The sequence below is a fragment of the Oncorhynchus mykiss genome, chromosome 22 (assembly GCF_013265735.2).
Source record: "Oncorhynchus mykiss isolate Arlee chromosome 22, USDA_OmykA_1.1, whole genome shotgun sequence".
In the NCBI taxonomy this organism is placed as follows: domain Eukaryota; kingdom Metazoa; phylum Chordata; class Actinopteri; order Salmoniformes; family Salmonidae; genus Oncorhynchus; species Oncorhynchus mykiss.
Genome location: NC_048586.1, coordinates 51,847,059 through 51,868,288, shown reverse-complemented (window position 1 = coordinate 51,868,288; position 21,230 = coordinate 51,847,059). Strand labels below are relative to the sequence as shown.

General features: G+C 45.2%; 1 protein-coding gene across 3 annotated transcripts in view; it reads left to right on the top strand.

Annotated features, from left to right (window-relative positions):
• Positions 1-4,127: 4,127 nt before the first annotated feature.
• The window catches only part of ankzf1 (ankyrin repeat and zinc finger peptidyl tRNA hydrolase 1), a 35,889-nt gene continuing 18,786 nt past the window's right edge, over positions 4,128-21,230 (top strand). Inside the window, exons 1-7 of one of the 3 annotated variants that reach the window (XM_036959517.1) lie at positions 4,128-4,255; positions 9,177-9,323; positions 10,517-10,644; positions 13,383-13,485; positions 14,606-14,811; positions 17,984-18,093; positions 20,148-20,301. In XM_036959517.1, the coding sequence (XP_036815412.1) occupies positions 9,194-9,323; positions 10,517-10,644; positions 13,383-13,485; positions 14,606-14,811; positions 17,984-18,093; positions 20,148-20,301 (831 nt within the window). In that variant the 5' untranslated portion in view covers positions 4,128-4,255; positions 9,177-9,193. Of the gene's footprint in view, positions 4,256-4,816; positions 5,397-9,176; positions 9,324-10,516; positions 10,645-13,382; positions 13,486-14,605; positions 14,812-17,983; positions 18,094-20,147; positions 20,302-21,230 lie in introns of those variants that run through there. The other 2 variants (XM_036959518.1, XM_036959519.1) reach the window with 2 other exon arrangements.

Genomic DNA, 21,230 nt, shown 5'->3' with positions numbered 1-21,230 from the left:
AGGGAGAAGATGGAGTCGGGGAATGCACAGGGAGAAGATGGAGTCGGGGAATGCACAGGGAGAAGATGGAGTCGGGGAATGCACAGGGAGAAGATGGAGTCGGGGAATGCACAGGGAGAAGATGGAGTCGGGGAATGCACAGGGAGAAGATGGAGTCGGGGAATGCACAGGGAGAAGATGGAGTCGGGGAATGCACAGGGAGAAGATGGAGTCGGGGAATGCACAGGGAGAAGATGGAGTCGGGGAATGCACAGGGAGAAGATGGAGTCGGGGAATGCACAGGGAGAAGACTACTTCAAGGTCTCAAAGCGAGTGACGTCACCGACTGAAACGCTATTTAGCGCGCACCACCGCTAACTAGCTAGGCATTTCACATCTGTTACATTGAGGAGGAGCAGTTGAAATGATGCAACATTTGTTCATGATGCGAACATTGGATGACTTGGTGAAGGAATGAGAGAAACTGTCTGTTTTCCTCCTTCAACATAGCATTTGGAGAGGCCTGTGAACATAATCTTCCTAAATGATAACTAAGAGGAGTAGGTGGCCCGTACGTTACAATAAACTTTAATGAAATATTAACAGAATATATTTACAACAGAATACATACAAAGTGCATTGCAATGTACTGGCTGCCTGCTCCTCTGCCTGCTCCTCTGCCTGCTCCCCTGCCTGCTCCTCTTAAAGGCAGGACTACCTACCTGCCTTTAAGGCGCCTGCATTCCCACTGCTCTCATCTCACCTCTAATTGAGAACTGACATATTGGCATAATATATCTGATGGTAACAGCATCACCCCCCATAAAGACTATAGACATGCTTAAAGGTTTTCAGTCAAGCATGTTGCTATGTGTAGAGGTTGTTACTGACAAAAGGGAATATTAATCATAAACTTTGTTGATTGGCACATAATGCTGAGTGAATAGTGTTCATTAGGTAAGTGGTGGATTGGATGTGGATGGCAGTCATCAAATCATTCTAATTCAGATGTGGTCCTGATCAACTAAATATTCACAGAAAGAAAAACAACATTACTCTCACTGTTCTTGTTACAGACGCATTACTATTTTTCTGGTTTCACGATGACACTTGAATAAACACATGGTGATAGGCACTGAGGCTTTAAGCAGGTCCATGATGCACAGGGAAAAGCTCCTGGGCTTCCCACCAAGCTGCAACAACAGAAGTGGAACTCTCAGTTAATGAAGACTGGTACACATGGTACATAGGCCTACAAACACTGTGTGCATGTTTTCTCTTGGGGGGGGGGGGTTCATTATCAATCAAATGTGTTTTAATAAAGTCATTTTCTTACATCAGCAGTTGTCACAAAGTGCTTTACAGATAGCCAGCCTATAACCATAATAGATAAGAAAGAAGAGGAGAGGCGCCCAGTACGGTACAATAAACTTCAGTGAACTATTAACAGAATATATTTACAGCAGAATGCATACAGGGGCAGTCAGCATTGTACATCAGGACTCGTTGCAGTTGACATGCTGACTGCTCCTGTATGTGGGCTGTACAACATGAGACAGATATCAACACAACATGAGACAGATATCAATACAACATGAGACAGATACAACACGAGACAGATATCAATACAACACGAGACAGATATCAATACAACATGAGACAGATATCAATACAACACAACATGAGACAGATATCAATACAATAAAACATGAGACAGATATCAATACAACATGAGACAGATATCAATACAACACAACATGAGACAGATATCAATACAACACAACATGAGACAGATATCAATACAACATGAGACAGATACAACACGAGACAGATATCAATACAACACGAGACAGATATCAATACAACATGAGACAGATATCAATACAACATGAGACAGATATCAATACAACACAACATGAGACAGATATCAATACAATAAAACATGAGACAGATATCAATACAACATGAGACAGATATCAACACAACATGAGACAGATATCAATACAATACAACATGAGACAGATATCAATACAATACAACATGAGACAGATATCAATACAATGTCTCAGACAGATATCAATACAACATGAGACAGATATCAATACAACATGAGACAGATATCAATACAACACAACATGAGACAGATATCAATACAATACAACATGAGACAGATATCAATACAATGTCTCAGACAGATATCAATACAACATGAGACAGATATCAATACAACACAACATGAGACAGATATCAATACAATACAACATGAGACAGATATCAATACAACATGAGACAGATATCAATACAACATGAGACAGATATCAATACAACACAACATGAGACAGATATCAATACAATACAACATGAGACAGATATCAATACAACATGAGACAGATATCAACACAACATGAGACAGATATCAATACAATACAACATGAGACAGATATCAATACAACACAACATGAGACAGATATCAATACAACATGAGACAGATATCAATACAATACGAGACAGATATCAATACAATACGAGACAGATATCAATACAACATGAGACAGATATCAATACAATACAACATGAGACCGATATCAATACAACACAACATGAGACAGATATCAATACAACATGAGACAGATATCAATACAACATGAGACAGATATCAATACAATACGAGACAGATATCAATACAATACGAGACAGATATCAATACAACATGAGACAGATATCAATACAATACAACATGAGACAGATATCAATACAACACAACATGAGACAGATATCAATACAACATGAGACAGATATCAATACAACATGAGACAGATATCAATACAACATGAGACAGATATCAATACAACATGAGACAGATATCAATACAATACAACATGAGACATATCAACACAACATGAGACAGATATCAATACAACATGAGACAGATATCAACACAACATGAGACAGATATCAATACAACATGAGACAGATATCAATACAACACAACATGAGACAGATATCAACACAAAATGAGACAGATATCAATACAACATGAGACAGATATCAATACAATGTCTCAGACAGATATCAATACAACATGAGACAGATATCAATACAACATGAGACAGATATCAATACAACACGAGACAGATATCAATACAACACAACATGAGACAGATATCAACACAACATGAGACAGATATCAATACAACATGAGACAGATATCAATACAATGTCTCAGACAGATATCAATACAACATGAGACAGATATCAATACAACATGAGACAGATATCAATACAATGTCTCAGACAGATATCAATACAACATGAGACAGATATCAATACAACATGAGACAGATATCAATACAACATGAGACAGATATCAATACAATGTCTCAGACAGATATCAATACAACATGAGACAGATATCAATACAACATGAGACAGATATCAATACAACACAACATGAGACAGATATCAATACAACACAACATGAGTAAATTATAATAGGCCCTCCCCCATCCCCCATCCCCAAAATCCCTTCCAACCCTGTCCAACATCAATGGGGTTGCAGGGTAGCCAAGTGGTTAGAGTGTTGGACTTGTAACCGGAAGATTGCAAGTTCAAATCCCTGAGCTGACAAAGTACAAATCTGTTGTTCTGCCCCAGGCAGTTACTGACATTAGGTGTGCTGTATTGTTGACTCTACCTTTGTGCTGTTGTTTGTACCCTGTGTTGTGCTGCTACCATGCTATGTTGGGTCTTTAACTGTTTTTATTTTTACAGGTTAAACCACAACTGAGAGAGCCAAACCACTATGTCGTCATTAAAAACAAGAATTTGTTCTTAACTGACTTGCATAGTTAAATAAAGGTTTAAAAAAATGACCCTACACTTCAATCTTTCCCTCTCTTCAACGTACCTACAACAATATAACAACATTGGCCAGACACAAACCAATCACATGCTTGCCAACCAGTGCCACCCGGTTTATGTTGGACAGGGTTGGAAGGGATTTGGGAGGGCCTATTATAATTTACTAGGGCTTTTTATTTTCTCAGAAGTACTGAGTTTGGTAGGAGGATTATGACATGTTGTTAACCGTGATTGACCACACACTCCAGCACGGTAGGTGGCGCCATGCACTTTTAACGTTTGTTTGCGGACCGCCATTATATCATAGAAGAAGAAGTTACTCAATCTGCCAGCCAAATAGTGTAGGTAGAGCGTTATCAAACTGGTAACTAGAATTTGTCTTTATTCAACATCGACAAGACGTGGCATCATTTTGGTACGTGTTTAAAACAACAACACATCTGGAAATTAGCTAGCTACTATGGTCACACGTTGCCGTTGATTGATATGGCTAATGTTAGCTAGCGAACTAACTAGTAGCAACCACCATAGCTAGCACAGGGGTAGATAGTTAACTGTTTTACACGTGGTACGTTTACTCACGTAACGTTAGATAAGATTAAATCAAGTGGGTGTTTCAACATCAAATGTAAATATGACATAGTTTGCTAGATTATAGCCAATCTCTGAAATAGAAAACAGACTAAACTCCACTCCATGGTGGAGGAAGTCCCCCAACAGAGTGTAGCAGAAACAGGGGCATCATTTGAGAAAGGTGCAATTCTGTGTGTTCCTTAATGTGGGCACCCCTGCTTCTGCAGGAACCCCTCCTTAATGTGGACACTCCTGCTTCTGCAGGAACCCCTCCTTAATGTGGACACTCCTGCTTCTGCAGGAACCCCTCTTTAATGTGGACACTCCTGATTCTGCAGGAACCCCTCCTTAATGTGGACACTCCTGCTTCTGCAGGAACCCCTCTTTAATGTGGGCACTCCTGATTCTGCAGGAACCCCTCCTTAATGTGGACACTCCTGATTCTGCAGGAACCCCTCTTTAATGTGGACACTCCTGATTCTGCAGGAACCCCTCCTTAATGTGGACACTCCTGCTTCTGCAGGAACCCCTCTTTAATGTGGACACTCCTGATTCTGCAGGAACCCCTCTTTAATGTGGACACTCCTGATTCTGCAGGAACCCCTCTTTAATGTGGACACTCCTGATTCTGCAGGAACCCCTCTTTAATGTGGACACTCCTGATTCTGCAGGAACCCCTCTTTAATGTGGACACTCCTGATTCTGCAGGAACCCCTCCTTAATGTGGACACTCCTGCTTCTGCAGGAACCCCTCCTTAATGTGGACACTCCTGATTCTGCAGGAACCCCTCCTTAATGTGGACACTCCTGATTCTGCAGGAACCCCTCCTTAATGTGGACACTCCTGCTTCTGCAGGAACCCCTCTTTAATGTGGACACTCCTGCTTCTGCAGTAACCCCTCTTTAGACTTCTATTGGTCCATTTTTTAAAAGTTGTACTGCAGAAATCGCTCCTCCATTTCCTGGTTGCTGAAACCCTAATAGTAAGCCTGTTTTACTTTCACCTTTATTTAACGAGTCAGTTTAGAACAAACTCATATTTACAGTGACGGCCTACCAAACGGCCTCCTGCGGGGACGGGGGCTGGGAGTAAAAATATAGGACAAAACACACAATCACGACGAGAGAGACAACACTACGGGTGTAGGCCGTCATTCTAAATACGAATTTGTTCTTAACTTACTTGGTTGAGTACAACCAAGATGTGTTGTTTGGCTCTCTCAGTTGTGGTTTAACCTGTAAAAATGAAAAATAGTTAAATAAATAAAAAAATAGAGACCTAAGACAATAACATAGCATGGTAGCAGCACAACACAGGGCACAAACAACAGCAATACATCACGCCTAATGTCAGTTTGTGTCAAAATAAGATTCTAGTGGAGAATCATGGTACCATCTAAACCGCTGTGAAATATATTTTACATCACCAATAATATTGTTGATGCAGGAACCACTGGGGACCTTGAGGGGGGTGAAGGTGTTCATGAAGGAACCACTGGGGACCTTGAGGGGGGTGAAGGTGTTCATGAAGGAACCACTGGGGACCTTGAGGGGGGTGAAGGTGTTCATGAAGGAACCACTGGGGACCTTGAGGGGGGTGAAGGTGTTCATGAAGGAACCACTGGGGACCTTGAGGGGGGTGAAGGTGTTCATGAAGGAACCACTGGGGACCTTGAGGGGGGTGAAGGTGTTCATGAAGGAACCACTGGGGACCTTGAGGGGGGTGAAGGTGTTCATGAAGGAACCACTGGGGAGCTTGAGGGGGGTGAAGGTGTTCATGAAGGAACCACTGGAGACCTTGAGGGGGGTGAAGGTGTTCATGCAGGAACCACTGGGGAGCTTGAGGGGGGTGAAGGTGTTCATGAAGGAACCACTGGGGACCTTGAGGGGGGTGAAGGTGTTCATGAAGGAACCACTGGGGACCTTGAGGGGGTGAAGGTGTTCATGAAGGAACCACTGGGGAGCTTGAGGGGGGTGAAGGTGTTCATGAAGGAACCACTGGGGACCTTGAGGGGGGTGAAGGTGTTCATGAAGGAACCACTGGGGAGCTTGAGGGGGGTGAAGGTGTTCATGAAGGAACCACTGGGGACCTTGAGGGGGGTGAAGGTGTTCATGAAGGAACCACTGGGGACCTTGAGGGGGGTGAAGGTGTTCATGCAGGAACCACTGGGGAGCTTGAGGGGGGTGAAGGTGTTCATGAAGGAACCACTGGGGACCTTGAGGGGGGTGAAGGTGTTCATGAAGGAACCACTGGGGACCTTGAGGGGGGTGAAGGTGTTCATGAAGGAACCACTGGGGAGCTTGAGGGGGGTGAAGGTGTTCATGAAGGAACCACTGGGGACCTTGAGGGGGGTGAAGGTGTTCATGAAGGAACCACTGGGGACCTTGAGGGGGGTGAAGGTGTTCATGAAGGAACCACTGGGGACCTTGAGGGGGGTGAAGGTGTTCATGAAGGAACCACTGGGGAGCTTGAGGGGGGTGAAGGTGTTGATGAAGGAACCACTGGGGACCTTGAGGGGGGTGAAGGTGTTCATGATGGAACCACTGGGGACCTTGAGGGGGGTGAAGGTGTTCATGAAGGAACCACTGGAGACCTTGAGGGGGTGAAGGTGTTCATGAAGGAACCACTGGGGACCTTGAGGGGGGTGAAGGTGTTCATGAAGGAACCACTGGGGACCTTGAGGGGGGTGAAGGTGTTCATGAAGGAACCACTGGGGACCTTGAGGGGGGTGAAGGTGTTCATGAAGGAACCACTGGGGAGCTTGAGGGGGGTGAAGGTGTTGATGAAGGAACCACTGGGGAGCTTGAGGGGGGTGAAGGTGTTGATGAAGGAACCACTGGGGACCTTGAGGGGGGTGAAGGTGTTCATGATGGAACCACTGGGGACCTTGAGGGGGGTGAAGGTGTTCATGAAGGAACCACTGGGGACCTTGAGGGGGGTGAAGGTGTTCATGAAGGAACCACTGGGGAGCTTGAGGGGGTGAAGGTGTTCATGAAGGAACCACTGGGGACCTTGAGGGGGGTGAAGGTGTTCATGAAGGAACCACTGGGGACCTTGAGGGGGGTGAAGGTGTTCATGAAGGAACCACTGGGGACCTTGAGGGGGGTGAAGGTGTTCATGAAGGAACCACTGGGGACCTTGAGGGGGGTGAAGGTGTTCATGAAGGAACCACTGGGGACCTTGAGGGGGGTGAAGGTGTTCATGAAGGAACCAATGGGAATGCCCACATGCGGAAACGCCCTGAATTGCGGGCTGCAGTTGCACACTATTGCCTAATTTATTCATGTTGCATAGAAACGATTCTAAAATACTACTTTAACGAAGGGAATTTATAATGTTCATACGCATAGAAAGTGTGATTTATCAAACAATCCTACGAGCGTCGTACACACACTGGTAGGAGATAACCGTTGATAAATGCCAATTGTTCTCAAACTCTGTGCTCGCGTACAATCTTGGCTAGTTGCATTTTCGAAACTCTCCCAATTAACTATATGGTCAAAATCATACCTTTTTTAAAGTCTGTGGGGAACATACGCCATTCCATGAAATATCCTACACCAACGAAAAAACGATGCTAAAAAACCTTTTCCGAGAGTAAAAGGTTCTCGTGTCAGATTTGAGTACAACCAAGATGTGTTGTTTGGCTCTCAGTTGTGGTTTGACCTGTACACATAAAAACATAGCTAGAAAGAGAGGATCATTAGGACAATACAAGTTGCAATGGCAAATAACATTACATTTTCTCTACCTTTTTAATTTAACTAGACAAGTCCGTTTTAGAACATTTTCTTATTTACAATGACGGTCCACACCAGCCAAACCCAGATGATACTGGGCCAATTGTGCGCCGCCCTACGCGACTCCCAATCACGGCCGGTTGTGATACAGCCTGGATTCGAACAAGGGTGTCTATAGTGACGCCTCAAGCACTGAGATGCAGTGCCTTAGACCGCTGCGCCACTCGAATGAATGAATGAATGAACGAGTCGTGCGTCTTTTGCTCATAACAGTGCATTCGGAAAGTATTCAGGCCCCTTCAATTTTTCGCTGTTCTATGCTTGACAAGCAGTTCCCTTATCACTTGACCACTGTGCGTACGCATGGCTGTGCGTAACTTTACGTACACGCTCAAGCAAACATTCAGAATTATAAATCTCGCTTTGTGTGGGAATGATCCCACGCATGACCAACTACATCGGTCAATATTTCAGTACCCATCCTTTGTAGTTAAGTGCCTTTCTTTTTCTGCTGAAATCCATACTTTTTTCAAATTAAAGTTAATCAGAAACAACTACTCTTTCCTTGTTGAGATTAAATTGGCACATGCGCCGAGTTGCCGTCTTAGAGCTATACAGCTATAAACAAACTGTTGGGAGAATGTATTAACGTTTACTGACAAAGTATGGAATTCAGCAAACAAAGGCACGCAACTACAGACAACAAACATATAGGTACACGGTACGTGTTTCATCATTTAAAGCATGTACGTGTTGACCCTGTATTCGGAGCTAGATTCCACTACGCCTGGTCTCTGCTCCACTCTGGTGGAGTCACCAGACACTTCATTCACCATGGAGTTTAGTCCGCTATGATCTAGCTACTGTAGTTACAAACGTTGATCTAGCTACTGTAGTAGTTACAAACGTTGATCTAGCTACTGTAGTAGTTACAAACGTTGATCTAGCTACTGTAGTAGTTACACGTTGATCTAGCTACTGTAGTAGTTACAGATTCTCACTCTCATATTGATGTTCTTCAGATGCTCCGGAGTCCACAATGACCGCAGGTCCAGAACACCGCTCCGTGTTTGAGTACTGTCTTCAAGACTCTGCTCTACAGGAGGTCCGAGAAGTTACCAGTGTTCATGAGCCTCCTGTACACACCAAGAATCCACCACACAGTCATGGTGGGTAGCTAGCCGTAAGCTATGTCTATGGCTGTTGTACATCCTGAAAGCAGTTATTTGTGCCCCGGTTGTTTATTTGTCATGTAAATAGTCATTCATATAAACTCAACATGTAAAGTGTTGGTCCCATATTTCATGAGCTGAAATAAAATATCTCAGAAATGTTCCATATGCACAAAAAAGCTTATTTCTCTCAAATTTTGTGCCAAGATAATCCGTCCACCTGATAGGTTTATCATATTGTGAAGCTGATTCAACAGCATGATCATTACACAGATGCACCTTGTGCTGGGGACAATGAAAAGCCACTCTAAAATGTGCAGTTTTTCTCACAACACCACAGATGTCTCAAGTTTTGAGGTTGTGTGTAATTGGCATGCTGACTGCAGGAATGTCCACCAGAGTTGTTGCCAGAGAAGTTAATGTTAATTTCTCTACCATAAGCCGTCTCCAATGTTGTTTTTGAGAATTTGACAGTACATCCAACCGGCCTCACAACCGCAGACCAGGTGTAACCACGCCAGCCCAGGACCTCCACATCCGGCTTCTTCACCTGCGGGATCGTCTGTAACCAGCCACCTGGACAGTGGATGAAACAGTTTATTTCTGTCTGTAATAAATCCCTTTTGTTGAGAGAAACTCATTCTGATTGTCTGGTCCTGGCTCCCCAGTGGGTGGTCCTGGCTCCCCAGTGGGTGGTCCTGGCTCCCCAGTGGGTGGTCCTGGCTCCCCAGTGGGTGGTCCTGGCTCCCCAGTGGGTGGGCCTGGCTCCCCAGTGGGTGGGCCTGGCTCCCCAGTGGCTGGGTCTGGCTCCCCAGTGGGTGGTCCTGGCTCCCCAGTGGGTGGGCCTGGCTCCCCAGTGGGTGGGCCTGGCTCCCCAGTGGGTGGGCCTGGCTCCCCAGTGGGTGGGCCTGGCTCCCCAGTGGGTGGGCCTGGCTCCCCAGTGGCTGGGTCTGGCTCCCCAGTGGCTGGGTCTGGCTCCCCAGTGGCTGGGTCTGGCTCCCCAGTGGCTGGGCCTGGCTCCCCAGTGGCTGGGCCTGGCTCCCCAGTCATAGGAAATCCATAGATTAGGGTCTAATGAATTGATTTCAATTGACCGATTTCCTATGAACATTAACTCGGTAAATTCGTTTTAGTTCGGTATAGTTTATCTCCCATGTCACTCAAGTCCTGTATGTATGTCATCCTAACAGGAGTGACTGTGTGCCCCAAGGAGGATCTCCAGGATGAAAAACAGCCAGAGAGCAGCCTGGGTAGAGATGTGTCTGACAGGATGGTGTGCTCGGCCTGCCAGTGCCCCTTCGACACCCGGGAGGAGCAGGTGAATAACTGACTGAGGGTTGGGATGGACTGACCAGAGACCATAAAGGAGAGATTCACCCATTTAGAATATTATATAGTTTTTTTCGGCATCTTTGAGCCATGTTCTATCGATTCCCTGTTAGTGTTACGATACCAACATTTAACTAACGATACCAGGCCAAGTATCACCATACCAACGATACGATACCAGGCCAAGTATCACCATACCAACGATACGATACCAGGCCAAGTATCACCATACCAACGATACGATACCAGGCCAAGTATCACCATACCAACGATACGATACCAGGCCAAGTATCACCATACCAACGATACGATACCAGGCCAAGTATCACCATTCCAACATTTTACTAACGATACCAGGCCAAGTATCACCATACCTACGATACGATACCAGGCCAAGTATCACCATTCCAACATTTTACTAACGATACCAGGCCAAGTATCACCATACCTACGATACGATACCAGGCCAAGTATCACCATACCAACGATACGATACCAGGCCAAGTATCACCATACCAACGATACGATACCAGGCCAAGTATCACCATACCAACGATACGATACCAGGCCAAGTATCACCATACCAACGATACGATACCAGGCCAAGTATCACTATACCTACGATACGATACCAGGCCAAGTATCACCATTCCAACATTTAACTAACGATACCAGGCCAAGTATCACCATACCAACGATACGATACCAGGCCAAGTATCACCATTCCAACATTTAACTAACGATACCAGGCCAAGTATCACCATTCCAACATTTTACTAACGATACCGGGCCAAGTATCACCATACCAACGATACGATACTAGACCAAGTATCACCATACCAACGATACGATACCAGGCCAAGTATCACCATACCAACGATACGATACCAGGCCAAGTATCACCATGCCAACGATACGATACCAGGCCAAGTATCACCATACCAACGATACGATACCAGGCCAAGTATCACCATTCCAACATTTAACTAACGATACCAGGCCAAGTATCACCATACCAACGATACGATACCAGGCCAAGTATCACCATACCAACGATACGATACCAGGCCAAGTATCACCATGCCAACGATACGATACCAGGCCAAGTATCACCATACCAACAATACGATACCAGGCCAAGTATCACCATTCCAACATTTAACTAACGATACCAGGCCAAGTATCACCATTCCAACATTTTACTAACGATACCAGGCCAAGTATCACCATACCAACGATACGATACCAGACCAAGTATCACCATACCAACGATACGATACCAGGCCAAGTATCACCATACCAACGATACAATACCAGACCAAGTATCACCATACCAACGATACGATACCAGGCCAAGTATCACCATTCCAACATTTAACTAACGATACCAGGCCAAGTATCACCATTCCAACATTTTACTAACGATACCAGGCCAAGTATCACCATACCAACGATACGATACCAGGCCAAGTATCACCATGCCAACGATACGATACCAGGCCAAGTATCACCATGCCAACGATACGATACCAGGCCAAGTATCTCCATGCCAACGATACGATACCAGGCCAAGTATCACCCTTGCAACATTTTACTAACGATACCAATGCATGACATCCGGCGCAACATAACTGAGTGCTTATGGGTAATGGCTTATGGGTAATGTGAACGAGGGTTGGAAGGGGATGCGGCTGGCTGATTTACAGCTGGTACACGTGATATGAGCATGGAAGTGAAGTCCATATCATTGGACCAACGCATATAAGAGACTGAATTTATAATCACAACTGACTTCATAAACATTGTATAACAGGCGCCATCAGGTTCTTTAGATCGGTATGGCAGAAAAAGTCTGTAGTATCATATGAAACGGTACTACGGTTTTCAAAACTGTTTGTATCATGATGTTTTGGTACCATGATATTACCGTGATACCGGTGTGTATATATCTTGTAACACTAATTCCCGGTGTCATTTATCTTGTGCTATTGTTGTTCACGTTGGTCATAAATAATAATAATGGCTGATTGATGTGTTTTGGCATCATAGGCCACGTAATACCAGCTGTATTTCTGCCCAATGTGAACAGTAATATTGCAACAAACACGTGAAAACATGAAATGACACCGGGAATCGACAGAACATTGCTTGGGGATGCCCAAAACGATAACGTTAAAAATGGGTGAATCTTTCCTTTTTTTTTAAAGGGATACATCAGAATTTTGGTGACTGACCCAGAGTCAGATGGTCTCCGTTATCTACTGACCCAGAGTCAGATGGTCTCCGTTATCTACTGACCCAGAGTCAGATGGTCTCCGTTATCTACTGACCCAGAGTCAGATGGTCTCTGTTATCTACTGACCCAGAGTCAGATGGACTCCGTTATCTACTGACCCAGAGTCAGATGGACTCCGTTATCTACTGATAACATCAATATCTCAGAATTGAGAATGTGGTACTAGTCAGTGTGGTACTAGTCAGTCAGTGTGGTACTAGTCAGTCAGTGTGGTACTAGTCAGTCAGTGTGTTACTAGTCAGTCAGTGTGTTACTAGTCAGTCAGTGTGGTACTAGTCAGTCAGTGTGGGACTAGTCAGTATGGTACTAGTCAGTGTGTTACTAGTCAGTCAGTGTGGGACTAGTCAGTCAGTGTGGGACTAGTCAGTATGGTACTAGTCAGTGTGGTACTAGTCAGTGGTTTAGATGTGGAGTGTCATTTTTACTTTCAGATGGAGCACTACAAGCTGGACTGGCACCGTTTCAACCTGAGGCAGAGACCATCTGGTAAAACACCAGCCACAGTGGAGGAGTTTGAGAGGAAGACCGGTGGAGGTGAGTCACCACGCATCTAATCTGGGCACTCAGAACCAAATCAGCAACTCTATGTTAAGGTTCAGGTTGTCATGGGAGACGGCCAGACGTAACTACCTCATCAAGATAAAGAGTGGCTACTTTGAAGAATATAAAATATATTTTGATTTGTTTGACAGTTTTTTGGTTACTACATGATTCCATATGTGTTATTTCATAGTTTTGATATCTTCACTATTATTGTTTTTATAATTATTATTACTATTAATAGGTTGGCCACCGACCGTAGGCCCCCGATAGGTTGGCCACCGTAGGCCCCCGATAGGTTGGCCACCGACCGTAGGCCCCCGATAGGTTGGCCACCGACCGTAGGCCCCCGATAGGTTGGCCCCCGATAGGTTGGCCACCGACCGTAGGCCCCCGATAGGTTGGCCACCGACCGTAGGCCCCCGATAGGTTGGCCACCGACCGTAGGCCCCCGATAGGTTGGCCACCGACCGTAGGCCCCCGATAGGTTGGCCACCGACCGTAGGCCCCCGATAGGTTGGCCACCGGCCGTAGGCCCGAACAGATATAAAGGCTACCGGTACTAATGCTTCATGAAAGGAGTGTATATATTTGGCCAGGCGACGTGAGTTTATACACTTACAGAATGGAGGTTTTACTCCGCTGGTCTGGGGAAGAAATGACGAGTCAAGAACAAGTAGAAATGTATCTGACGCGTGACACCAAGGCAACACCGAGACAGTCAATATGTGGTCTGGAGACCGGACTCCCTACAACACTGGTGCTAGCTACGGGAATTGACCCACTACGACTTGGTGCGTCTGTGTAATCTCGCTGAGTCTACCTTTAAACCTAACGTGACCTGACCCATCACCTTATGCATTATTACTGAAACTAAATTGAATTTCAAATTAAAAATCTTAACTTAGTTTTTGCTAGACAGGTATCAAATCAGTATCAACAATGGAATAGAATGAAGAAAGACGAGGGCTGTGTCTAATGGTACCCTATTCCCTCTATAGTGCACTACTTTCAACCATAAGTGCTGGTCAAAAGCAGTGCACTATATAGGGTGCAACCCTTGTCTCTTCTTCATTCTACTCTATCTGTACAAATTAATTTGTTCTGTCCACAGGAGACATGTCTAGCATCTCAGGTTCTGACTCGGAGGACGAGGAACCAGACAGTGACTGGGTTGTGGAGAACACCGAGGCTGCTCCTCTACAGAAGGACGACGGTGTTCTAGAAGCGGAATCCTTCGGTCGCCTCTCCAACCGGGTCGTGTTCCAGAACTCTCAGGGGCAGTACCTGGCTGTCTACCGCTGTGTTCTGCAGAGCAAGGTGAGACTCGGACGGACAAAACAATCAGCCTCCCTTGAGAAATGAATGAAGAATGGGTTGTATGTTATATGATTGAGTTACAGTGCTGTGAAAAAGTATTTGTCATTTGATCTACGTTTACATATTTTTGATACTGAATTATCAAACCTTCATCCAAAACCTAATAATAGATCAAGTGAACCTTAGTGGACAAATAACACAACAATTATGTACTTATTTCATAAACAAAGTTATGCAACACCCAATGCCCTTGTGTGAAAAGTAATTGCCCCCTTTCACTCATTAACTGGTTGTGCCACATTTAGCTGCAACGACTCCAACCCACCACTTCCTGTGGAGTTGTTGATCAGTCTCTCACGTCGCTGTGGAGGAAGTCTGGTCCACTCTAACATGCAGAACTGCTATAACTCAACAACATTTGTGGGTTTTCAAGGATGAACTGCTCGTTTCAAGTCCTGCCACAACATCTCAGTTGGGATTAGATCTAGACTTTGACTAGGCCATTCCAAAACTTCACATTTGTTGCTTTTTAACCATTTTTATGTAGACTTGATTTTGGGTTTGGGGTCATTGTCTTGCTGCATGACCCAGCTGCTCTTCAGCTCACTGTGGAATGCAGTGCTTTTCTCCAGACATAATGGGACCCATGTCTTCCAAAAGGTTTACTCCAGTTTGGCCAAAAAGCACCTGGATGATCATCAAGACTCTTGGCGTTATGGACGACACATTATTTAATCCACTCTGTATTTCAGTCTGCCATAGAGGAAGACCGTAAGATGGCACCGACAGACATGACAGCTCTGCTTGTAGCTCCTAATACCCTGACTACATCGCTCGCGTTGCAAAATACATTTAGGAATCTGTTATTCAATTATTGCACCCATACTGTTCGTGCGTGTTAACGAGCGTCTGCGTTGCCACGGGCTAAAATAGAAGTCTGACGCAGATTTCTGACCCAGATCACGCTGCAAGTCCTGCCTCTCCCATCTCCTCATTGGTTTATAGAAGCAGGTACCCACGTGCCATCTCCTCATTGGTTATACCCAGGTGGGTGATTGAAAGACGAAATGTTTTGCTGGTCGTCGTGGTAATACTATGAAAGTTTAGATGCCGATCACCATGTAAGTACAAAGATGAAAAAGCCTGGAAGGAGGAGAGATGACTAGAAACGATTCGGTTGGCCATTTTATGTGTGGATTAATTGGTGGAGTAGAGGACCTTGTGCATTTCGGGTAAAATAACAACTCGATGTTTATATCCCAGGACACATTTGCTAGCAACAGCAAGCTAGCTAAATAGGACAAATTAGCTAGCAACAGCAAGCTAGGTAAATAGGACAAATTAGCTAGCAAGTGCAAGCTAACTAGCTAAATTGCCATAAATGTTTAATGCTTTTCGACCTGTCCCCAAATTAATATAATTGGTTCAGAGTTTGTTTTGATATTTTAACCTGCATAAATAAATGTATGCACGATGGCGGTTTGGGTTCCGTGTCAGACATGACAGCTCTGCTTGTAGCTCCTCAGACATGACAGCTCTGCTTGTAGCTCCTCAGATATGACAGCTCTGCTTGTAGCTCCTCAGACATGACAGCTCTGCTTGTAGCTCCTCAGACATGACAGCTCTGCTTGTAGCTCCTCAGACATGACAGCTCTGCTTGTAGCTCCTCAGACATGACAGCTCTGCTTGTAGCTCCTCAGACATGACAGCTCTGCTTGTAGCTCCTCAGACATGACAGCTCTGCTTGTAGCTCCTCAGACATGACAGCTCTGCTTGTAGCTCCTCAGACATGACAGCTCTGCTTGTAGCTCCTCAGACATGACAGCTCTGCTTGTAGCTCCTCAGACATGACAGCTCTGCTTGTAGCTCCTCAGACATGACAGCTCTGCTTGTAGCTCCTCAGACATGACAGCTCTGCTTGTAGCTCCTCAGATATGACAGCTCTGCTTGTAGCTCCTCAGACATGACAGCTCTGCTTGTAGCTCCTCAGACATGACAGCTCTGCTTGTAGCTCCTCAGATATGACAGCTCTGCTTGTAGCTCCTCAGACATGACAGCTCTGCTTGTAGCTCCTCAGACATGACAGCTCTGCTTGTAGCTCCTCAGACATGACAGCTCTGCTTGTAGCTCCTCAGACATGACAGCTCTGCTTGTAGCTCCTCAGATATGACAGCTCTGCCTGTAGCTCCTCAGACATGACAGCTCTGCTTGTAGCTCCTCAGACATGACAGCTCTGCTTGTAGCTCCTCAGACATGACAGCTCTGCTTGTAGCTCCTCAGACATGACAGCTCTGCTTGTAGCTCCTCAGACATGACAGCTCTGCTTGTAGCTCCTCAGACATGACAGCTCTGCTTGTAGCTCCTAAGACATGACAGCTCTGCTTGTAGCTCCTAAGACATGACAGCTCTGCTTGTAGCTCCTCAGACATGACAGACATGACAGCTCTGCTTGTAGCTCCTCAGACATGACAGCTCTGCTTGTAGCTCCTAAGACATGACAGCTCTGCTTGTAGCTCCTCAGACATGACAGACATGACAGCTCTGCTTGTAGCTCCTCAGACATGACAGCTCTGCTTGTAGCTCCTAAGACATGACAGCTCTGCTTGTAGCTCCTAAGACATGACAGACATGACAGCTCTGCTTGTAGCTCCTAAGACATGACAGCTCTGCTTGTAGCTCCTAAGACATGACAGACATGACAGCTCTGCTTGTAGCTCCTAAGACATGACAGACATGACAGCTCTGCTTGTAGCTCCTAAGACATGACAGACATGACAGACATGACAGCTCTGCTTGTAGCTCCTAAGACATGACAGACATGACAGACATGACAGCTCTGCTTGTAGCTCCTAAGACATGACAGACATGACAGACATGACAGCTCTGCTTGTAGCTCCTAAGACATGACAGACATGACAGACATGACAGCTCTGCTTGTAGCTCCTAAGACATGACAGACATGACAGACATGACAGCTCTGCTTGTAGCTCCTAAACAACAGTATTACGTATTTTTGTGTTATTTGTTTGTTAGATACTACTACACTGATGGAGCTTGGAACACAAGCAGTTCACTATAACATCTGCTAAATATGTGAATGTAACCAATATGATTTGATTTGACATGGTGTGGCATCGCTACAGTCTCGTTAACAAGACTCTATGCATTTCAGTCTGCCATAGAGGAAGACCTGGTGGCCTCTCTACAAAGTCTCAGTAACAAGACTATGTGGGTCATTCTGATGGCAGGTGGTGGACACTTCGCTGGAGCCGTGTTTCAAGGGTCAGTGATGAGAAGCCTGGCTTCATATTCTCTATGGCTATAGTGGTCTCAAATGGTACTATATTCTCTAAATGGTTCTCTGTAGGGCTCTGGTCAAATTGTGCAGTGGGTCCCTGGGTTCAGGTATAAAGTAGTGTCCTGTGTAGGGAATAGTGTCCTGGGTTCAGGTATAAAGTAGTGTCCTGTGTAGGGAATAGGGTCCTGGGTTCAGGTATAAAGTAGTGTCCTGTGTAGGGAATAGGATCCTGGGTTCAGGTATAAAGTAGTGTCCTGTGTAGGGAATAGGATCCTGGGTTCAGGTATAAAGTAGTGTCCTGTGTAGGGAATAGGGTCCTGGGTTCAGGTATAAAGTAGTGTCCTGTGTAGGGAATAGGGTCCTGGGTTCAGGTATAAAGTAGTGTCCTGTGTAGGGAATAGTGTCCTGGGTTCAGGTATAAAGTAGTGTCCTGTGTAGGGAATAGTGTCCTGGGTTCAGGTATAAAGTAGTGTCCTGTGTAGGGAATAGGGTCCTGGGTTCAGGTATAAAGTAGTGTCCTGTGTAGGGAATAGTGTCCTGGGTTCAGGTATAAAGTAGTGTCCTGTGTAGGGAATAGTGTCCTGGGTTCAGGTATAAAGTAGTGTCCTGTGTAGGGAATAGGGTCATGGGTTCAGGTATAAAGTAGTGCCCTAGGTAGGGAATAGTGTCCTGGGTTCAGGTATAAAGTAGTGTCCTGTGTAGGTAAGGGGGGTAGTGCCCTGGGTAGGTAGGGGGGTAGTGCCCTAGGTAGGGAATAGTGTCCTGGGTTCAGGTATAAAGTAGTGTCCTGTGTAGGGAATAGTATCCTGGGTTCAGGTATAAAGTAGTGCCTTGGGTAGGTAAGGGGGGTAGTGCCCTGGGTAGGTAGGGGGGTAGTGCCCTAGGTAGGGAATAGTGTCCTGGGTTCAGGTATAAAGTAGTGTCCTGTGTAGGGAATAGTATCCTGGGTTCAGGTATAAAGTAGTGCCTTGGGTAGGTAAGGGGGGTAGTGCCCTGGGTAGGTAGGGGGGTAGTGCCCTAGGTAGGGAATAGTGTCCTGGGTTCAGGTATAAAGTAGTGCCCTGGGTAGGTAGGGGGGTAGTGCCCTGGGTAGGTAGGGGGGTAGAGTCCTGGGTAGGTAGGGGGGGTAGTGCCCTGGGTAGGTAGGGGGGGTAGTGCCCTGGGTAGGTAGGGGGGGTAGTGCCCTGGGTAGGTAGGGGGGGTAGTGCCCTGGGTAGGTAGGGGGGGTAGTGCCCTGGGTAGGTAGGGGGGGTAGTGCCCTGGGTAGGTAGGGGGGGTAGTGCCCTGGGTAGGTAGGGGGGGTAGTGCCCTGGGTAGGTAGGGGGGGGTAGTGCCCTTGGTAGGTAGGGCACTACATTGCAAATGTATAAAAAAACAACATTTATCACATTTACGTGATAAATGTTTACACAAATCACATTTACATAAGTATTCAGACCCCCAAATGAATTTACCACAGGTGGACTCCAGTCAAGTTGGAGAAACATCTCAAGGATGATCAATGGGACTCGAAAATTGAAAAAAAAAAGAAAAGCAAAAACAGTTTTTTTTAAATAAAAAAACTTACCAGAATCAGAAAGCTTATTTACATAAGTATTCAATCCCTTTGCTATGAGACTCGAAATTGAGCTCAGGTGCATCCTGTTTCCATTGATCATCCTTGAGATGTTTCTACAACTTGATCGGAGTCCACCTGTGGTAAATTCAATTGATTGGACATGATTTGGAAAGGCACACACCTGTCTATATAAGGTCCCACAGTTGACAGTGCATGTCAGAGCAAAAACCAAGCCATGAGGTTGAAGGAATTGTCCGTAGAGCTCCGAGACAGGATTGTGTCGAGGCACAGATCTGGGGAAGGATTTCTGCAGCATATTGTGTGTAGATTGGTCAGGGGGGGGAAAAAAACATTGAATCAAATTTAGAATAAGGTTGTAACAAAATGTGGAAAAAGGTCAAGGGGTCTTTCTGAATGCACTGTAGGTCTTCCTCTCAGTACTAAAAGATGATTCACCCCCCCCCATCTCTGCTGTTCCAGGAGAGAGGTGTTGCAGCACAAGACGTTCCATCGGTACACTGTGAGAGCCAAGCGGGGGACAGCCCAGGGTCTGAGAGATGCTAAGAACAGCAGTCATGCTCCTAAATCAGCCGGAGCTGCCCTGAGGCGATACAACGAATCTGCGCTCGTCAAGGCAACACAACTACTCTTATTATTTTGATGTGTCTGGACTAACCCGGAAAACACATTTGGTTTTCCTCTGATTAGCCAGAACTACAATAAGTTACAGTATGATCTTCTCTTGCTCACACATGAATGAATGTAATGTTCTATTTGACCACACAGTGGCGCTATTTCACAGGCCACACCCTTTGTGTGATGATAATCTGACCTGATGGTGGCACATTGCTCCCCTTTAAAGGACCAGAGGAAGTTGCAGCCACTATTTCCACGTATTGTCCAACAGAGGACGTTTAGGTTCTACCTCCGAACAATGACGAAGGTTTCCATGGTAATATCTGGGGCGGCAGGTAGCCTAGTGGTTGGAGCGTTGGACTAGTAACTGAAAGGTTGCTAGATCGAATCCCCGAGCTGACAAGGTACAAATCTGTTGTTCTGCCCCTGAACAGGCAGTTAACCCACTGTTCCTAGGCCGTCATTGAAAATAAGAATTTGTTCTTAACTGACTTGCTTAGCTAAATAAAAGTTACTTTTTTTATATATATATCGCAGTACAAAAACATTATGATACCAACCGTTCAGAAAGCCGATCTAAAGAAGTCAGTTTTGTTTATGAATTAAATTTAAGCAACAGCAACTAGTCTCTTATATGCACAGGTCCATTTCATTTTCAAATCAAATACATTTTTGTCACGTGCCAAATACAACAGGTGTGGTATTATAGTGAAATACTTGGCCTGGTATCGTTAGTAAAATGTTGGAATGGTGATACTTGGCCTGGTATCGTATCGTTGGCATGGTGATACTTGGCCTGGTATTGTTAGTAAAATGTTGGAATGGTGATACTTGGCCTGGTATCGTTAGTAAAATGTTGGAATGGTGATACTTGGCCTGGTATCGTATCGTTAGTAAAATGTTGGAATGGTGATACTTGGCCTGGTA